Genomic DNA, 19,157 nt, shown 5'->3' with positions numbered 1-19,157 from the left:
CATTTGTAGTGTCTTCGAAGCAGCCTGAGCGGCTTTTGTAGATCCATATTGCGCAAAGAAACGCGGTCATCAGGGGCGCACAGGTGGGTGCGCGCTCTCTAAGGTGCCAACAGATCTGTCTGCGCAGCTCCACCGCACACACAAACTGGCCATTTGGACACAACTGGACCAAAATCCACTGTTTCGGCTAACATCAACCCTCGGCTTTGCTGTGACCCGATCGTTCTGCGGTGTTTGATTAGTGTATGGAGGATGGATTTGTATGCACAGTAGTCTTGGGAGGAGAGTAGGGGACATGGGCGGGGCTGAGGCGCCTCTCATTTCCCCTCCATGCTTAGCGGGGCAGCAGGGCTGGAGAGACCTCCGGGGAGCACAGTCGCCAGTCCAGCACGGAGACTCGCCTGGCCAAAGAACCGCGCCTCACACTTGCCAGGATTGCCAAATATTCCTGAAAAATATACCTGCTATTTATGGCATGTGGCTTGTAACTTTACTCCTGCTGTACTCTCTCCAAGAAGGTAAGAGAAAAAAAATGCTTGAAATATTTCACATCATGTGTTAAAGTGCATGGAGTCTTGCTGTTTTTAAGTTGAATGAAAAGTGATAATTGATCGAAATTAAATGTTTTTTGGCTGTGAATGTGTGTGTGTGGCTGGTGCTTTGATGTGTCATCGGATGCACTGTGGATTGGGAATTGATTGAAAGTGGTTTCCTAAATGAAAATGAATAAAGCCGCTGGAGTTGAACAGGTAGAAATATTGTTGAAGTAAAGAGGTATAGTGTTTTTTATTTGTATTGTTGTGTGGTTCGATTCGGCGGCTCTTGGTCCCTCAGATGGAGCTGATAGCACGGATTGTTTTCGCATTACCAACTCCAGTTATGAATATGTAAAATGGCTGAATAGGGAGAATGAGGTGCAAATACAGAGGGAGGGTGAGAGAGAGAAATGAAAACATGCATCGGCCTGCAATTATATCAATATTTTGTGCATTTAAGAACGAATCTGCGCAAAATGTGTCACTCCTGTAAAGTTTCGAGGGGGGTTGTTTGTGATTTTTCGAAATATTGGGTTGAATTTCTGGTGCTCTCATATGTGTAGCCTTTGCTAATTGCAGCTGTTTTGATAGGCTATATTTGGCACGAGCGCTCCATTGCACAGAAATGCTCTTATCTTTTAAAAATATTTTTAGTTTCTTTAATTCGCTTTATTATGTGTAATGACGAATTGTTGCCATTTTCAAATTGGATACCAAATAAAAGGCCCCCCTTTTCCCTCAACGGCCTTATTAGTTTAATGGACCTACACCCTCATAAAGGCCATAATTACTGCATTCAGATTTGTCCTCCTTATTTGACTAATTTGCTCCCTGCTATTTTTTCTCTTGATTAATTGTATGTATCTATATACAAGGCAATGTATTTGTTTAAATAGAATCGTTTTCCTTTCTTGTTGCGCATACAAGGAAAATCCCTGACCCTATTGCAAAGTTGATCTCCTGCTATTACAGTGCATTATAATAATCCTGAACAAATCTGCGTCGAAAATAACAGAAGTTCAACACTATATCTCCACATGAGAGCATTTTTAGGCCTTTGTGTAGTCCGCCTGTTTGTTGCTGTGTTTACACGTTGTTTTGTCCTTATTAGCACAGGCCCCGAGACAGTGTAAATGTATCTATTTAAAAGTCATGGAGATGGACTGGCTGGAAAGATGAACATGGCTGTTCTCGATGCAAATCAGTTGATCAAAATAGGCCATTAGGTCTATTTCTTCTTTTGGGTTCTAGCATTTTCTCATTTGGGTTTAGCTTATTTTTTTCAGCTATAGACCAATATCAATTAGCCACATATGTGCTGCCTGTGTTTGTTATCAATGTTGCATTTGACTAAATTCTCTTAAATTAAATCGCAAATGTTTGCTATCTCTTTATAGAAAATGTGTGTGATTTTTAGAGCCTCTCTGGGTTCTGCGGGATCACATTAATATGCGCAAATTTATTTCACCAAATGAGACACTCCAGGGGCGTGGGTGCAGATTATAGACTTGCCCGGTCATGTTCCTCACTAATAGCGCACCTGGACCCCGCGGACGTGATCGCGCGTGTGCCAGCGCGTGCGTCACGGCTCGAGTTTCTCAGTGTGTGCGAGTGTAAGCGTCTGTGTGTGTGTGTGTGTGTGTGTGTGTGTGTGTGTGTGTGTGTGTGTGTGTGTGTGTGTGTGTGTGTGTGTGGGGCGGGCGGGCGCGTGGAGGAGGGGAAGTGACGGGGACAACCCTTTTGGTTATGCTGTTAAATGTTGGACACTTTTGAATGTTTTACTTCTGCTGCGGCTGAATTGGAATTTCACTCATAGGCCAATACTCATTAACTAGATTCTTAAAATATATACATTTTTCAATTGAATATTTTCTTTTTCTTTTATTTTTGCTAAATTATGTCAGCGACACCATCAGGGTAATTAATGCATCTTTGGGGGAAAAAATGCTTTAAGGCTATTAACCGTTAACCAATTAGAGCACAATGCCTATAATTTCAGCAATTTCATAATTATACCCAATTAAATACGGATTTATTTATATTTTTAATTGGTGATTTGAAAACAAAAACGTATGTTTTTCTTTAATTTTAATTTTAAATTCAATTTGGCAGACTTTTTACTATAATTGTGGATTAATTATAGCAGGTGCAAACACTACTTTAATGTACAGGACTGCTGTATGCCTATTTCAAACCTTAAACCTTGGCTGCTAAAATCAATTGTAACGAATATAATAATAAAAAAATATGTGTAAAATTCAAATGATATAACTTGAATTTTGATTTGAGGTGTGTAAAGCAATAAGGTGATCCTTCACCCTGGCACACTCCTGTCTTCTCCACTGCTTACCCGCTACACATAGAAATATGCAAAAATCCAGCTGCCCCCCACCCCAGTCCAATTCCCTTTGCTGCCTTTGCAAGGCTGCACAATTAAAGCAGCAATCTGAGCTATAGGCACCACTCAATGACAGAGCTGTGTGGTCCACAGGGGTGCCAATCATTGCCCAGGCAGGACACAGGCCTATATTTTTTACTAGCTCAAACCTGGCATTATTTAATTTTGCAACAACACCCATCATACAGAATAAATACAGAGTTCTCAGTGTGATTTCCCTTACCAATTTGGTCCTTTCAGAGACCAGGATATATAATTCTGATTATTTTGATTGATCATGACTGTGCCTTAAAACAATTATGATATTTTAAAATGTCTCATGAACAGACTGTTGCTGGCCATTAACATACACAATAATAAGGTCTGATGAGTGGTAAGACAACTTTACTTATATGACGTTTTTTTTTACATCCACTACACTCAAAAAACAGCAGTTAGATGTAATTTGACAACACAAATATCTGTTTTTCTCCTGAAATTAAAGGGGAAAAAATAGCAACATCTGTAGTCAAATTTTGATCAATGTTGTTGCCAAATGGCGGTTAAAGTGTGCTGTTAAGACTGTCAGCAAGGTAACGGAGCTCATAGCACTTTCCAGCTCTCCAATAGGATATCACAGCTCTGTCACAGGCGTCCCCGCTCTCCCATTCGTCCCTTAAATCTATTATAAATCCCAACGAGATTATGCATAAGAAGAATTCATTTAAAACAAGCAACAACACTCATAAAAAAAGATGAAAATGTACACCTTTGATAGTCACTACCCCCCTCCACCCGCCAGTGAGAACTCTGTATATAACACCACACTGATGCTAAATTGAGCCAGACCTCCTCCAAATTTTTATTGGACGCCGGATCTGCACACATTTTTTCAGAAGGAGGGGTGCGTTCGGCAAATGTCAAATCTCTGAAGCAAGTAGTTGTTTTTGTTGGATCTCTCTCTCTCTCTCTCCATCTCTCTCTCTCCATCTCTCCCTCTCTCCCTCCCTCCATCGCTTCCTCTCGCAGTAACTCCCCTCCCTCTCTCTTCCTCATCACTAGGCAGAATTAAAGGTTGGGGGAGGGGCAGTTTATGCAGACTGTGCTGGGACTTGTGATCCACAGATTTGATATTCACATTAAGAGAGAAACTGGCTGCTTTGATGTGAGGGGGGAGCAGGTCCCAGGGGACTGCTGAAGTAGCACACTTTTTTTTCACTGACACAGCAAAGGCCCGGGGTGGGGTGGGTGGGGGGTAGTTGTGGGTAGGGTGGGGAGCAGATTGTTGGGGACAGGGTGTACGGAAAGACAGTAGGTGGGGAGCGGCGATACCCCTCCGCTGATTAGATGTAACCCCAATAATCCCACCACAACTTCTCCACCCCTTCTTCACCCAACACCTCCTTATGCCCAGACCCCCTGAGGATTATCCATAAGCTTACACCTATATTTATCCGCCTGCAACAACCCACCAATATTCAATTCACACCCCCTTTCTTACAGCACTGCATGGCACGCCTTCTCCTCCTTCTCCACTTCCTCCTCTTCGGCACACAGTTCCAAATCCTTGTACCCCCCCCCCCCCCTCTTATAAAAGATAAATAAATATAGAACCCTCAACTTTCTGTCCGTAAAAACACCTGAAGGAGAAGGATGAGTGACGGAGAGATGGCTGGACAGGTTTGGAGCGAACAACGAACGCAGGAGTTACAGTCTGTTTGGAAATGGAGCTGTTGCCAAAACAGCGAGCAGCAGTCAAGGAGTGGAGGGAGAGAGTGTTTTTGACAGTCCACACAGCTGATGGGCATGTCTTGTCTCTGTTAAGTTGAATCCTACTTTTGACCTTTTACCACGTACGATTCCTATCGTTAAATACAGTGAGCAGTTTACCGTAAGAAAGAAATGGAAAGACGGAGAGATGGGTAAGAGAAGAGGAAAAAGAAGAACATGCAGAGGTATTATGCCTCTGGTTGTGCTCAGGGAGCTCTGTGTGTGTGTGTGTGTGTGTGTGTGTGTGTGTGTGTGTGTGTGTGTGTGTGTGTGTGTGTGTGTGTGTGTGCGTGCGTGCGTGCGTGTGTGTGTGTGTGTGAAACATTGTGGGGTTCTGGGGGTTTGTTTACCTCCTCACAATACAGTTGTGTGAGCGATGAGTGTGTGAGTGTGCACACTTGTGCATGTACTCGCATCCAGGAGAGAGGCGTAGATCGGCTGCATTATGCATGATGAAACCTTGCATAGGTTATGACTTGTGCCTCTGTGACATACATATTCATGCGTGGCTCTCTGGCAGGGTGTATAAAATAGTGGCTGCAACTCTGACAGGCCTGAGCTTAAGCTGCAGCGGCACCATCAGCGCTTCAGCAACACCTTCCAGTGAGGGCTGGTAGTCCTCCAAGGTGCTGTGTCTGAACGAGCTTGATGAAGCCTCCTGGGCGCAGGTAAACAGCAGCAATAGTACAGGCATCCCCATAGCTGTGGTCAGTAGTACACACCAATCAGGTTTGGGACTGTCCACGGACACGCAGCCAGAGTTCGACTTTTGTGGACGAGTCACTGAAAAAGGTGAAGGGATATAGACTTTAACAGTCTAAAACTGTTAAAGCCCCTCAGGTGTTATACTAAATCAGCATGGATTAAGAGTTGAAACGTTTCATTGATTCACCAGTTGACCCCAACTGTTGCGACAATTTAATAGTGTTTAGGTCAAAACAACAAACTTTTCCAGAAGATCTTACCTTTAATCAGATTGGTTCAACATTATAGGCATGTTGAAAAGGCTGTTTGCTTCACTGTTGGTCCATGTGGCCGTCAGGTCGGCACAGGTGGTAGATAATGTCTCGGCTGTTTCAAATGGAGTGGAAACCCTGCCAGCCCAGCACAAACCGGGACTGTGCCAGTTGAGTTTTGGAGCGCGCCCAGTGTCATTTACTAACTCTGCTGTGTTTGACAACACCTAACCAAACAGCAGTGTTCATGGCTGCCATCGACAATTACAGAAATTATTTTAACGGATATAAACACTTAACTGAACACTATTTTCAAATACTTTGTTCTGTTTTCCCATCTATGCTAAACATATTTGCTCACTTTAGCAGCTTTGAAGCAGTGTAACAGAATGTGGGCTTTCGGCGACTTGAAGTTACTAAATTTAGATTCATCAGTGGGTCACTGTTGTTAGGTTAAATTGTTGCATTGTTTTTTTTTATTCAGTCACAGCTTTCAAGTGCCAGTGCCACCATGGCAACCCACTCCCAGTGTCTCCCTCCAGTGCGCTGAGAGCTACTTTTGGAGTGTGTACGTGTTTGTTTGTGTGTGTGTGTGTGTGTGTGTGTGTGTGTGTGTGTGTGTGTGTGTGTGTGTGTGTGTGTGTGTGTGTGTGTGTGTGTGTGTGTGTGTGTGTGTGTGTGTGTGTTTTTGTTGGCCGAGAGCATGTGTGGTTCGCCTGGTTTTGACAGGCTCTGAGTGGTGGGAGTTTGCTCTGATCCCCTTTCTATTGCACTTCCCGCTCCATCAGTCCCAGCGCTCCCCAGCCCCCCAGTGTGCTGCCCCCCAGGCCATATAATCTACTGTATGAGAGGTTCTCCTGCTGCCCACCCCCCATACAGCTCTCAGGGTGACCCCCTCACTCCTCCACTTTAGTCCTGTCCCCCCATTGGGAGATTATAGATATTGCAATCTTTAATATGGGCTTTATGCTCAGGGGCCATTATCAGTAATCTGCGGAGGGGAGGGAGTCTGACCTGGTTTTTGCAGCCCACCACCGGACTGCCAGACACATTTTCATATACCATCTGTAACATTTTCACCCAGCTTTATCAATCCCGTAGTCGAGCGAAAGTAGCACTTCTTTGGCAAAGATGCTGGATGGAATTATCACCACCAAACCCTTCTTGATGGAAGAGATGTGTCTATTCTTCGATCTGGTGCACTGAGCTTAGTGCCAGCACAGTGACACTGTTGATGGTTATGATTGATTCTGCCTTAAGCTTTATTTGTTAATGTTTTTCTATCTACATTACCCATAGCTTAAAGCCACGCCTCATTGAAGTCCAAAACAAAAACAAACAAAGTTGAAATGTTTCAATGGGCTGAGGGAAGAAATGCATCTGATGATCAGACACACTATTCGCCCTCACTCCTCATTTCTTGGTTTTAATTCTCCAGGAGAAGGCGAGTGAATCTGATCGTCCCCTGCATCAACATTACAAAACTTTAACACTCACTGTTCCCACAGAGTTTTGCAATATTAATCATCAACATTAGTATTAACTATACTAAAGGCAGAACAATCTCTTACATCAACTATTTCAGGCATTGTGCTCTAGGAAGTCTAAATTGGCATGTGTATTGTGAGAAACCTCTCTGTTATCCTCATTCCTCGACCTCACAGCCTTTTTTTATTATGATTGACAAGTCAAAGCACCTTGAACATGACCGTCATTCAGCGTTTGCAGCACAATTCACATGACAAAGACGCAGTAAATCAGGACAAATAATTTAATGATTGATCATATAACGAAGGAGTATTGAAACTTAGACTTATAACTTTGAAGATGTCTGTACCTAATAGGCTACATAATAAAAAAAAATTACGAGTGTTGGCAAGGAGCAGTTATTGGTTTGCTGTCAGTCACAAGTAGGTGGAGTCAGCAATTCCTGAGAATGCTTGTTGTCAAAATAACTTTTTTTGTCAAATCAGTTAATGTCTTCTACCTGAAACTATTATATGTGCAATGAAGAAGAAATAGAGTGTAAAACCTGGGCTCTGTAAATGGGCATGTTGCTAGCTTTGTTTACATCCCCTTTATTTTCAAAAACACTGTTTTTGAAGCGCGCTGCGCACACACAGTACGGACAGAAAGTGGACAGAGAGGAGATATTCACTGATTTTGACAAAAGTGATTTTGACAACAATCTTTCTCCAGAATTGCTGCCTCCACTTTAAATCCGACATAATAACCAATTTGAATGACATTTCGGACATTTTAATTAGCGGTCACATATTGCACATGTTCCGTAAATCATTTTAGGCCCAAACCTTCAACTGTTCTGTTCATACAGTATGTAGGTTTTCCATGATAGAAGGTTTTGTAAACGCTGCACAAACAGTTTGAAAATAACCAATAATCATTAGTAAGGATTAATTAAAGTTAAAGCACAAAGACCATCTCACAAAATGAAATTCATTAAAACACATGAAACCCCTTGTTTAAAGTAAGAGTTTGACGACAATTAACTAAGATCAGATCATTACGTTGAAGGCAGTTCAATCAATCTAAAATGTAATAGCAATTCATTCAAGTAGATTCTACATCTGAACATTTTCATTTATTATGATACATTTTCTATAAAAATATAGACACTGATTTTAAGATTCATGAACAAGCAGCATCTAACAGACGAGAGAATGAGACCACAACCACAACACACTGAACGCTAATTTGATCCAATGTGGATCAAATATTTTCATTATCTGTTAGTATTGACCGCAGAGTTCTACACTTTATGTGTTGGACTCAACATTAACGGTGTGTATTAGGTGATATGATTTAGAATCAGTGGTTAACATCCACATCTGTCCAGTGATGCAAACCCCCCAACCCCATTCTTCTTTCTCCTCTAATCTTTCTTATAATGACAACAAAGTTGCATGACCCCCAGACTCTCCTTTCACTCTCCTTTCTCTGCTGAAGCTGTATGTGTTTAATCTGAGTGCCAATGAAGAACATTCCTGTGTGTGTGTGTATGTGTGTGTGTGTGTGTGTGTGTGTGTGTGTGTGTGTGTGTGTGTGTGTGTGTGTGTGTGTGTGTGTGTGTGTGTGTGTGTGTGTGTGTGTGTGTGTGTGTGTGTGCGTGCGTCCATTCATGTGTGTGTGTGTGTGTGTGTGTGTTAAATATGTAAGGAGATTAAATATACTTAAATCTCTGCGTCTGGCATAGAAATTCCAATCACATAACCTATCAGCGCGTTCCCTCTCTCCTCTCTCTCTCTCTAATGTCTTTGCTTGTGTTTGTGTGCACACACACACTGTACGGGGGTAATAGGCTCCTCCTCCCCCCTCTCCGATCCACCTAAACCATCGCAGGCTTTAGCCCAAATCCCTGGCTTTCTGGATCACATGACTGATGTTTGCAGCTGGACATTTGACATACATTTGTTATGATTATTTTTTGCTACACTTTTGAAGGACATTCCCATTCTGTCCCTTTTGTTGTTGTTGCGTTAATATGATGCCGATTGCTTTAAAATCAATGGCGGTGGAATCCTTTTAAGCATGCATTCATATTGTTTACATAGCATGTAACAGGTGCACATCGTTGGCCCCTCACCTCCACTTCAGCAAAGTGGCATTGTTTCAGCATGTATGGGTGGCTGTGGTGAAGCGGATAGGGTTGTCGTCCACTGGGTTGGTGAGTCGGAGGTTCAATTCCCCCCCTCCCCGCCAAATGTCGAAGTGTCCCTGGGCAAGACAATGAACCCTAAATTGCTCCTGGTAGTTAACTTGCACCCTGCGTGGTAGCTGCTGCTGTTAGTGTGTGTGTGATTGGGTGAATGTGTACAAAACAATGTAAAGAGCTTTGGGTCTGTGAAAAACCAGGGAAAAGCACTATATAAGTGGAATCCATTTACCATTCTGTGTGTGTACGTTGTCTGTTTTGCCCCCTTGCAGTACACAGTGAGGATGTGGGCTCTACCAGGCTGTACTTTGTGAATGCCTCCCTGCAGCGGGTCACCTACTCCAGCTCGGTGGGGGTGTCCCTGCCCTGTCCAGCAGGGGGCACCCCCAGTGCCATACTGCGCTGGTACCTGGCCACTGGCGACGACATCTACGACGTGCCCCACATCCGCCACGTGCACGCCAATGGCACCCTGCAACTCTACCCCTTCTCGCCCTCCGCCTACAACAGCTACATCCATGACAACGACTACTTCTGCACCGCCGAGAACCAAGCAGGCAAGATCCGCAGCCCCAACATCCGCATCAAAGCTGGTGAGTTGGGTCCGCAGGTTGGGGAAGGGGAACTGGGCCTGTAAAAGCAAAAGAAAGGTTGAATGATCTGGAGGATTTAGACATAGGAAAGTAGGGATGGGGCCGATCTGATCCAATATTGGTATCGGGTTCTGATATGGCAGCAATCTTCTTATTTCTTTCTCTCTTTTTTTATTTTAAATCTAAATTATTTTAACTATTACATTTTCAGACCATAGCTATGTGATATAGCACACATTTATATTAGAATTTAGCAATTCGAAAGTTGAGTTCTGATGTTCTTCTGCATTCAAACAGTGCAATGCAGTTTAGATAAACTAAATGTGTTGCTCTTTTAAATTAGAATTGCTGTGTTGCTCAAGCCTTCCTAACTGTATGGTGCATCTACACCAAACGCGAAAATTTGTGCGTGATAATCACCGTGGGACCTCACGCGAAAAATTCACTTGAGTTGAATATTTTTAACTCACGCGAAAAGCATCAAAGGTGAATTCGCGTTCATCGCCTCTGTATGTAAAGTGACCGACCCAAACGTGTTTGGTGTGGATGCACCATTACACATAACATCACCACCAACGAAGAAATGTATAATAATTACGATATCGGACAGTATCGGTATCGGCAGATATCCAAAACCCACAAATCGGAATCGGATCTTATTGAATAATAATGGATTTTTGCATCTCTATAGGAAAGGAGATGTCATGGAGCAAAAAGGTCAAAGTGAGACACTGAGGAATGGAGAATAAAGAGACATTATTATGAAAGCATGAAGTAGAGCAGATGTGATTGGCAGCTGCAAAGAAAAAAGCCCAACCCACAGAAATCATCATCATATGTCCTAACATAGCACCAACTCGACCTGAACACACAGATTGAACACAGAACGCAGCCTGCAGAGGGAACATCTGCATAACATAACAACACCAAGCCTTGGCCTTTGCCCACACCTATTTGTAAAGAGCTGGTAGTGATGAACCACTGCACTTTATACCCACATGACCCCATCAACTCCATTGTACAGCATGGCGCCATCTGGTTAGGGTGAGATCGGAAAACACCAAGCCCAACAGTACTCAGAGTAAAGTAGCAACTCCAATGTGGTTTATTTTTTATGTGATATAAGCAGATCAGATGAGGAAGAAAAAGTGTGTCAATAAGTTATATCACATTACCGGCTCATCTTCATCGACTGTTTTTTTTTTTTTTCTTAAGGATGATAAAAGCCACCAGGAACATGACAGTTACTTGGATGTTTTTCAAGCAAGGCTTTCAAAGGCTTTGCAAGGTGTGAAAAGTAATTTAACACCTAGCAATAAGGAGATACGCTTTCAATTGTCAGCGACCTTATCACCATTTCTTACAGCTATGCATGGAAATGTAAAACAGAAAGACTTAAATCCCCAAACAAATGTTTGTTTAATGTACTGTTACCATACATAATCACATTAGAAATACCTGGTTGAATAAAGAATCAATTAATTACAACAATAAACATATTGTAGGGAGCCTATTTAGAACATTTTGACCTGAAGCTGCCTCTGTTGCCATCTTATTCTCTTTCATGTCCTCCTACTTCTCCCTGCTCCCTCCTTTTTCAAACTGTCCTCTTGTGTCAGACTAAATATAGCCACAGCACACTTCTTTAATTATCTCTCATTAACAAACCTAATTGGTGCTTTCCATTGATTGGACCAGGCATGCTTTAATAAGCCAGACCTTGTCTAAAGTAAAACAGCAAGTCTGCGGGGTTTGGGCTCTTCAAGCTGTAGAATAAGCAGACGTACACGAAGAGGAAGACTGATTATTTATATATTTTTTTATTTTATTTTTTTATTAACAAACCGACAGTTTACATCAAACCCGCAGCTGGAACAAAGCTACAGCTGGATGATGGTTACACTTCATCTATTGTCCCGCCCCCCCTTCCTCCTTCCCATCATTCATTCAGACCACTGGGTCCCTCCCCCTTCCCTCCTGCCATCAACATCTGTTTTCATATTCTGCCTCCCAACACCGACCTGAACTAATACTCATATTCATTCTAATACTAATACTAGCGCCAAGTTGAGGATTTGAGCCAGGAACCCTGAGCTGCATGCCAGCCGGCTGCTGCTGCTGCTGCTGCTGCCTTCATTCCCACATGACCCTAAAGCCCGGCCCTCGGGAGACCAGGGATTAGCATGAACCAAACATCCTGCAGCCAGCGGCCTCTGTCGGGCCCCAGCAGCTCTGGCGCACACAGGTTACGGTCCGGCAGAAACGTGGATGCTTGCTTAGAGGTCCAGTCTTGTGGCCATGGTGTTGCCCTTGCCCCGCCAAACAATAATTGACAGGGGTCTTGTTTGAATCGCCCTATGCTGCTTGGAGACTAACAACAATCTCTAAGCAAAGCCACATCAGCACTGGTTCTTCCCCTATTAATTCAAAATAACTTGTCAGATCCGTTTTGTCCTACTTCACTAGAAGAGAGAAGATGTACATTTATTTCCCCGTGCATGTATTTCCCTCTTGCAGCAGGAATGTATGCATGCTGGCACGGTGTCTGTTACCAGGGAAGGGATTCCGGACCAGTTTCTTAGCAACCTTCGGATACGTCCTAGCTTTCATGTGATTTTGCTAATGAGTCTCTGCTCATTCAACTGAGTGTAAAATATTGCATGAACCTGCATAAACTGAAGCACCAGCAGTAACCCTTTCAGTTTACTTGTATGTGCAGCTCTCTCTCTCTCTCTCTCTCTCTCTCTCTCTGCTGTATCCTTCTGAAGTTCGAGACAGAAAACAAAACAAAAACAAACAGATCAGTGCTTTTTCTTGATGATGTCATGCCAAATCTATAAAGTAATTTCCATGATTATCTCGCTTAATGGCGCCTTCCACCATTTATGGTGAAAGCAGGGCCAGGATTAGAGGAGTTCAAACAATGCATGCAAGAGTGGACCCCTAATTTTCCAATGAATAAATGTGGAGTGCGGTGGTAAATGATGAAAAGGTGTTTTTGCTCTGGATTGTTAATGTGTTGGTTTTTGATGATGTAAACAAGGGCAGATTATTATTTTTCTTAACAAGACTAACGCTGAACTACCTGTGTGTGATGAGAAACCCTTGAAGGTTCTTCCATTGTTAACCCATCTTTCAGGGTAGATGATAGAAGATATTTGATGATATATTAAGATATTTTGTGTAGATAATAAGTCAACTAAAAAAAGAACCCCTCGTGTATTTGTGTCCAGATGGAAAAGCTTAAAAAACCACATTTAGATCGACATCTCCATACCGCAACCGTTCAGCTATTAAAGCTTCAGATTTCAGCTTTCTCAAATATAACTTGTCCGTTTTTTTGAAATTGTAGTTTTCAGGGAGCCCTACACTGTGCGGGTGGCGGACCAGCGTTCGATGCGGAGCAACGTAGCTGTGTTCAAGTGCCTCATCCCCGCCGCCGTGCAAGAGTACGTCAGCGTCGTGTCCTGGGAGAGAGACACCGTTTCCATCGTTCCAGGTAGGACATCACATGAATGAATAAGTTTGGATTATTGTGGGGTGGGCAGGTTGATTGTGTGTGTGTGTGTGTGTGTGTGTGTGTGTGTGTGTGTGTGTGTGTGTGTGTGTGTGTGTGTGTGTGTGTGTGTGTGTGTGTGTGTGTGTGTGTGTGTGTGTGTGTCTATGTGTGTGTGTGTGTGTGTGTGTGTGTGTGTGTGTGGGGACGGTTGATGCGTTGCAGTGCTATGTTTGACCGAACCCTTAACTCGTGTCTTTTGTCTGCTCACTGTTCTGGATCACTGATCTGGTCCCTCTCCTCCTCCTCCTCCTCCACCTTCCTCCCTCACTCACTCTCTCTTCGTCTCCTTTTAACAGACATGTCCGTCTCTGCTTTCACAGTTTTTACAATTCTTCACATGCAATTTCTTTACCCCCCTTAATGTTAATAATTGTGATTGGCATTCCAAGTTGCATTACTATTCCACAGTCCCTCCTCATCAAATCTATTTCGGTCCTCTTCCTGCTTGTCTCAGCACCATGTCCTTGAAGAACAGGGCCACAATTAGAGACACAGGATGTCAATAGGACTGTGCCCCTACATTCATCTTCATTAACCTAATTTGTGTGTGTGTGTGTGTGTGTGTGTGTGTGTGTGTGTGTGTGTGTGTGTGTGTGTGTGTGTGTGTGTGTGTGTGTGTGTGTGTGTGTGTGTGTGTGTGCAAGAAAGAGAGAGTGAAAGAGAGTGAGAGAAAGACAAATGTAGTGTTGTTGTCTGTTGTTTGTGAATACATTATGGGTATTTTATTGCGTATGTTTGTATGTTTGAGATGTATGCACGATTGTTTCCTGCCTTTAAAACGCAATAACAATAGTGGGAGGGGGGCGGGGACAACCGACAGAGGAGAAAAATAAACCAAAGGAGGAGAAGCAAGGAGGGTAGTAGGGCAAGAACGGCCTCAGGTCCTGGCAGATGGCGTTTTATATTATATGTATGCAAAGCAGACAGACACCGTGTCACACATACACATGCACCAAGGTTGCAGTAGTTTGTTATTTTTATTTATTTATTTGTTTTTCAGCTCATTTCGTGTACAGTATTATAATGTCTTACTTTACTTTGTGTTACATTGTTTCTCTTCAGTTACCAACCTGGCAGAAAATTGCTACATTCAGGACATGCCTTATGAAAACATGCATTTGGTGCAATGCATTTGATCAGATATTATTGTCTTATTTTTTTTACACACACCATTTTACTCATTTGATTTTAGTTCATTTTGTAAAAATTACAACGATTGTGCACACATTTACTAAACATTACATGATTTTGTTATACATACAGTTTCTATATTGAATGACACTTTAGTTTTTGTTATTTGGTGTTGTCAAATTAGATTTAAAATCTACACACCTTTAACTATTCCTCTGTTCTAATTTGCTCTTTCACTTTAAAATCAAAAAGCTCACAAAGGCCGAGAGTTCCCATAATGTTTGTCTCACAGTGACAACATGGCTTCCTATGATTCCCAAACAATAACACAGTAGATGTTTGGATGTGTGAGTCCTCTGTGTGTGTATTTTACATATGGGGTGTTGCTGTGTATTCTGTCATGAGGCTGCTGTGTGTAATTAGGGGTATATAGGTCAGTTGATGAGCAGTGAGTGTGAGGATCAGATGTTGAACATGATGAGCTGCTCACTGAACTCAGCATTCGTTTCCCTGCGACGGCAGAACACACAAACACAACAAGCATTCTAATGTTTGTTGTTTGTGTTCAACTTGACCCCGGACGTCCCCCCGAAGTTTACCAACAGAGTGACCTATCGTCCTTACAGCCAACCGTTACGGTCACCTATCTGCAGCATAACCTCACTTTGACATACGACACAGAAGTTCATAATCTGAATATTGCGAGCGCACTCTCACATGGATGCACAAACAAATATGCAAACACGCACACACGGACATGCAGCGAAAACATCCATATACAATGGATACACGTGGTTACACAACCAGTTCAATGTTACATTGTTTGACATTAATTAACATTATTGATGCTGATCTGCGAATCCTCATTCAGTCATCTCTTTGAGTTACTCTAACATCACCGCGTCAACTCTCCTTCTCCTTTTCCCTTCTACTCAGCCAGCAAAGGACGGCCTGGATAGGGCTAATGAAGATGTGAAAGATGTGAAAATTAAAATTGATTTAGTGACTGAAAGCCCTCTGCGTGCGAGCGAGTGGGTGTTTGCCTGTCTTGCCTGTTACAATTGCTTGTGCTCGGATTAGGAAACCGGCGGAAGGAGTAGCAGTTGATGCGGAGTGAGTTAATCCATAGACACGTCTGTAAAGGTGTACACATGCGCCTGTCATTTGGAAACAAAAACAATGATTCCATTAGTTCCCTTACATTATTCTTCCTTTCAGGATTATGAGTGGGAGAAACCTAAAGCAGGAAAACACTCAGTGACTAGTGTGTCTTTTATATTGAACAAATTCCCCATTAGCTGTCTTTGTGGTAACAAGTACTCTGTCTCTGATGTTATCTGGTGTTGTGTTTAAAACGAGGGTCATTGTCTGCTGAAATCCACAGCAAACAGCAAGCCAAAGCACTTGATCATTACTGAACTTCCTTTGAATTTCAAAAACAATACCCGGTTTCATGAATGGCTATGATTGGCTGGATGCGACACAAAAGAATAAAATAGGAAAGAGTCTAGCAATGCACACATAACATATGCTGCAGGCACTGAAACTGACTCACTTTCTAAGTTTACATTCACATTTATATTTTATTTTAATTGACTAGTAGAGGTGTTGATGCGTTCAAATCATCCACCTTCAAAGGAGGACAAATCCCACCATTCTTCATTTTGTCTCCCCACCATCTGAATACAAAGTAAGATTACAAAAGTCACCGAAATTAAATCAAAGGAGCTTATTCATAGTCGTCTTCATCTTCACTTCCTAGCTACCTTTGCATTTGCATAAAGGAGTCATTATGCGCAGACCCCTGATCAGTAGCACAATCACATACCGGTTTTGAAGGTTGAGTTGATGACATAACACAACGCAGCCATGCCCTCTGAACCCCAACAGGTTCCATTTTGTCAAACACACATGTTATCCATCTGGAGCCTCATTGCGTGTGTGTTTATGTGTGTGTTTATGTGTGTGTGTGTGTGTGTGTGTGTGTGTGTGTGTGTGTGTGTGTGTGTGTGTGTGTGTGTGTGTGTGTGGGTGTGGGTGTGTGTGTGTGTCCCCTTGCCTGCCCCACTTTTCCTGTCCAGCCAGGACAGTGGGGGCGGGTTTAAGAGGGGAGGGGTGCAGGCAGACTGACCTATTTCCCTATCACTTTCCCTGTCCCATACCATCCCTGTAGTCGTGAAGCTTTGTTGCATTTGTGTGTGTATATGTGTGTTTATGTGTGTGTGACCCTCATGAGACAATGGAGGCCTGCTAGTCTGAGCAGTGATCTGAAGGAGAGGAGCTGGAGCGCAGACAGAGGGATGGAGGGGTTTTTGTGGACGGCAATAAAAAAAACAGAGGGACACAGAGAGATAGAGAGAGAGGGTTCAGCTTGCAGATCGAGGCCGTCAGTCTAACCAGCAGAAAGCTAATGAGTGGCTCCGATGAATAGAGACTGGACCAGCAGATGGCTGCGGCCACATGGTGGTCCACAGAAGATGCCCGACCATGCTCAATCTAATCCACCTGCCACACAGTTTGGTCTCCTTTATGTATTTGCACAGTAAATTGATGCACATGGCCATAAAAACCCAACGCTAAAAAAAGCAATAACAAATCAGAAAAAAGATTACTATTCTTATTCAGTCATATTTGACAAACTTCCACTCCCAACTTGTTTTACTCAAATTGTAAAAAATAAACAATAAAAAATAAAGATAAAAAAATAGACGTTTTTTGTCCTGTGTGCAGACAATTGATTTATTGATTTTATCATTGTATGTCTCCATTAAGCCAGTGAGAAGAAAAAGATGTATCTGATCCCATTAATCTGCTTTAGTCCCTGTTGTTGAAAAGTGGAGTGGATCTAACCTGTTTAACCCTCCTGTTGGTAAATGCTGAATTATCATTAGGCCTTCATGTGAACTTGGATCCTAATGGGTGTCACCAGGTGGCGAGGTCACTTACAGGCTACATTACAGATCAATTCCCTGCCCCTGGGGGCCCCGCTGGAAGCCAAGCATCTCAACAGAGACACAGCAATGCACAACAGTACACACACATGCATGTGCACACACATTGGGGTCAAATGGAAACACATGGACAAAAATACAATTGGGTTGATCAATTTGTGGGGATAAGCAAGTTACAGTAAATGAGCTAAGCTGATTTGTGCTTGCTGAGTGACCGGAGTTAATTGAGGAATTGGGATTTATTCTGTTTAAAAAAAATATGAATAGATTATAAAATAGTTGCCAATTCATGTTATCTTTAACTGTTAATGCTTTAGACATAACTTATGTGTCATAAACAAATAATTAAATCAAATGAATCAATTTCACTTTAAAATGTTAACATTTTCAAAGTTAATGTCACTATTTATTTAGCTACTTTGTGACTTGTATAATCAGGTGCTCTCCATCCAGCAAGTTCAGGTTCAAGTCACAACCCATCATGGTTCAGTCACATAGATGCACATTCTTTGCTCTTCCTCTCGGTAATTAAAAAGCGTATTGTCATAAGGCTCCACACAGGTGCAGAGAGGAGACAGGGGACAAAGGCAGACAGACCACATGGAGAGCAGTTCTGTGTTAGGACACGATGTGTGTTTGTAAATCTGTGCTTTATGCACTCAGAGCAGGAATACATTAATGGATACACTTGTCTAGGACACCGCATACTCTTGTAAACAGACACACACATACACGCATACACTACTTCTAGTGAGTACAAATGTACAAGCATGCCCTCTGCACACACACACACTTCACAAGTAACACAATAAAACCATTTTCAGTTTTTGTATGAACCTGCCTGAATATGGAACGCTCATTAAACATTAACTCGGGATACATTAAGGCTGTGCTCTGCTCTGTGTGGTGTTGTTGTGCTGGGGCTGCCTGGGTGCAGCAGGACGTTGTGTGACAGAGGAGGACACGTAGCACATGGAGTCCCCAGGGCTCATTGAACATAACCCCAATCCATAGACGTCGATTACGGGGGGGATGGGGGGTACATGTACCCCCCACTTTTCGTCAAGACTCATTTTGTACCCCCCACTTTTTAAGCCGGACATGGAGTGCGTCCAGCCGTATTAAAACATACCGTCAAGGTGTCTCTCTCTCTCTCTTTCTCTCTCTCTGTGCGCGCGCGTGCGACCGTGATTGGCCGCCGCCTATCCTTGTTTCGGGACTAGTAGGCTTAAATACCATCCTCTATGCCCACTAATGACTGTAAATGTAGCGGACACTAACAGCAGCTTGTGTCGCGGCACATGGATACTGACGATGTTGTTTATCAAGAATTATTAGCCTACATGGCACTTTGAGAATCCTATGTAAATCACAGCATTCTACAGGTCTGTTATTTCCAGCAAGACAGACCGCTGTCAAGGGCCGTTGCTAAGGACCTACGTCACAGTTTTGATGGATAGACGTCCACAAACAGGGCTACTACTCGTTCAGAAAACAATGGAATACTTTTTCAACATGACTTTGCATGTATCAGGAGAGCAGGGAACACAGGAGTCATGGTTAATGTCCGACAGGACTCCAGTCAACACGACGTGAGTAGGCTACTTTGGC

At 42.9% G+C, this 19,157-nt stretch overlaps 1 protein-coding gene across 2 annotated transcripts in view; it reads left to right on the top strand.

Moving 5' to 3' along the window:
- Nucleotides 1-262: 262 nt before the first annotated feature.
- Nucleotides 263-19,157, top strand: part of LOC307260802 (cell adhesion molecule DSCAML1-like) — a gene marked incomplete at both ends in the record, with an annotated part of 57,525 nt that continues 38,630 nt past the window's right edge. Inside the window, 3 exons of one of the 2 annotated variants that reach the window (XM_080041124.1) lie at nucleotides 263-518; nucleotides 9,585-9,905; nucleotides 13,258-13,404. In XM_080041124.1, coding sequence (XP_079897250.1) covers nucleotides 263-518; nucleotides 9,585-9,905; nucleotides 13,258-13,404 — 724 coding nt within the window. The remainder of the gene's footprint in view (nucleotides 519-9,584; nucleotides 9,906-13,257; nucleotides 13,405-19,157) is intronic. The other variant, XM_080041125.1, reaches the window with a different exon arrangement.

The sequence above is a fragment of the Ammodytes marinus genome (assembly GCF_949987685.1).
Source record: "Ammodytes marinus genome assembly, chromosome: 14".
Taxonomy (NCBI): Eukaryota; Metazoa; Chordata; class Actinopteri; order Uranoscopiformes; family Ammodytidae; genus Ammodytes; species Ammodytes marinus.
The sequence above is the reverse complement of the archived record's forward strand: the minus strand, read 5'-3'. Positions and strand labels throughout refer to the sequence as shown.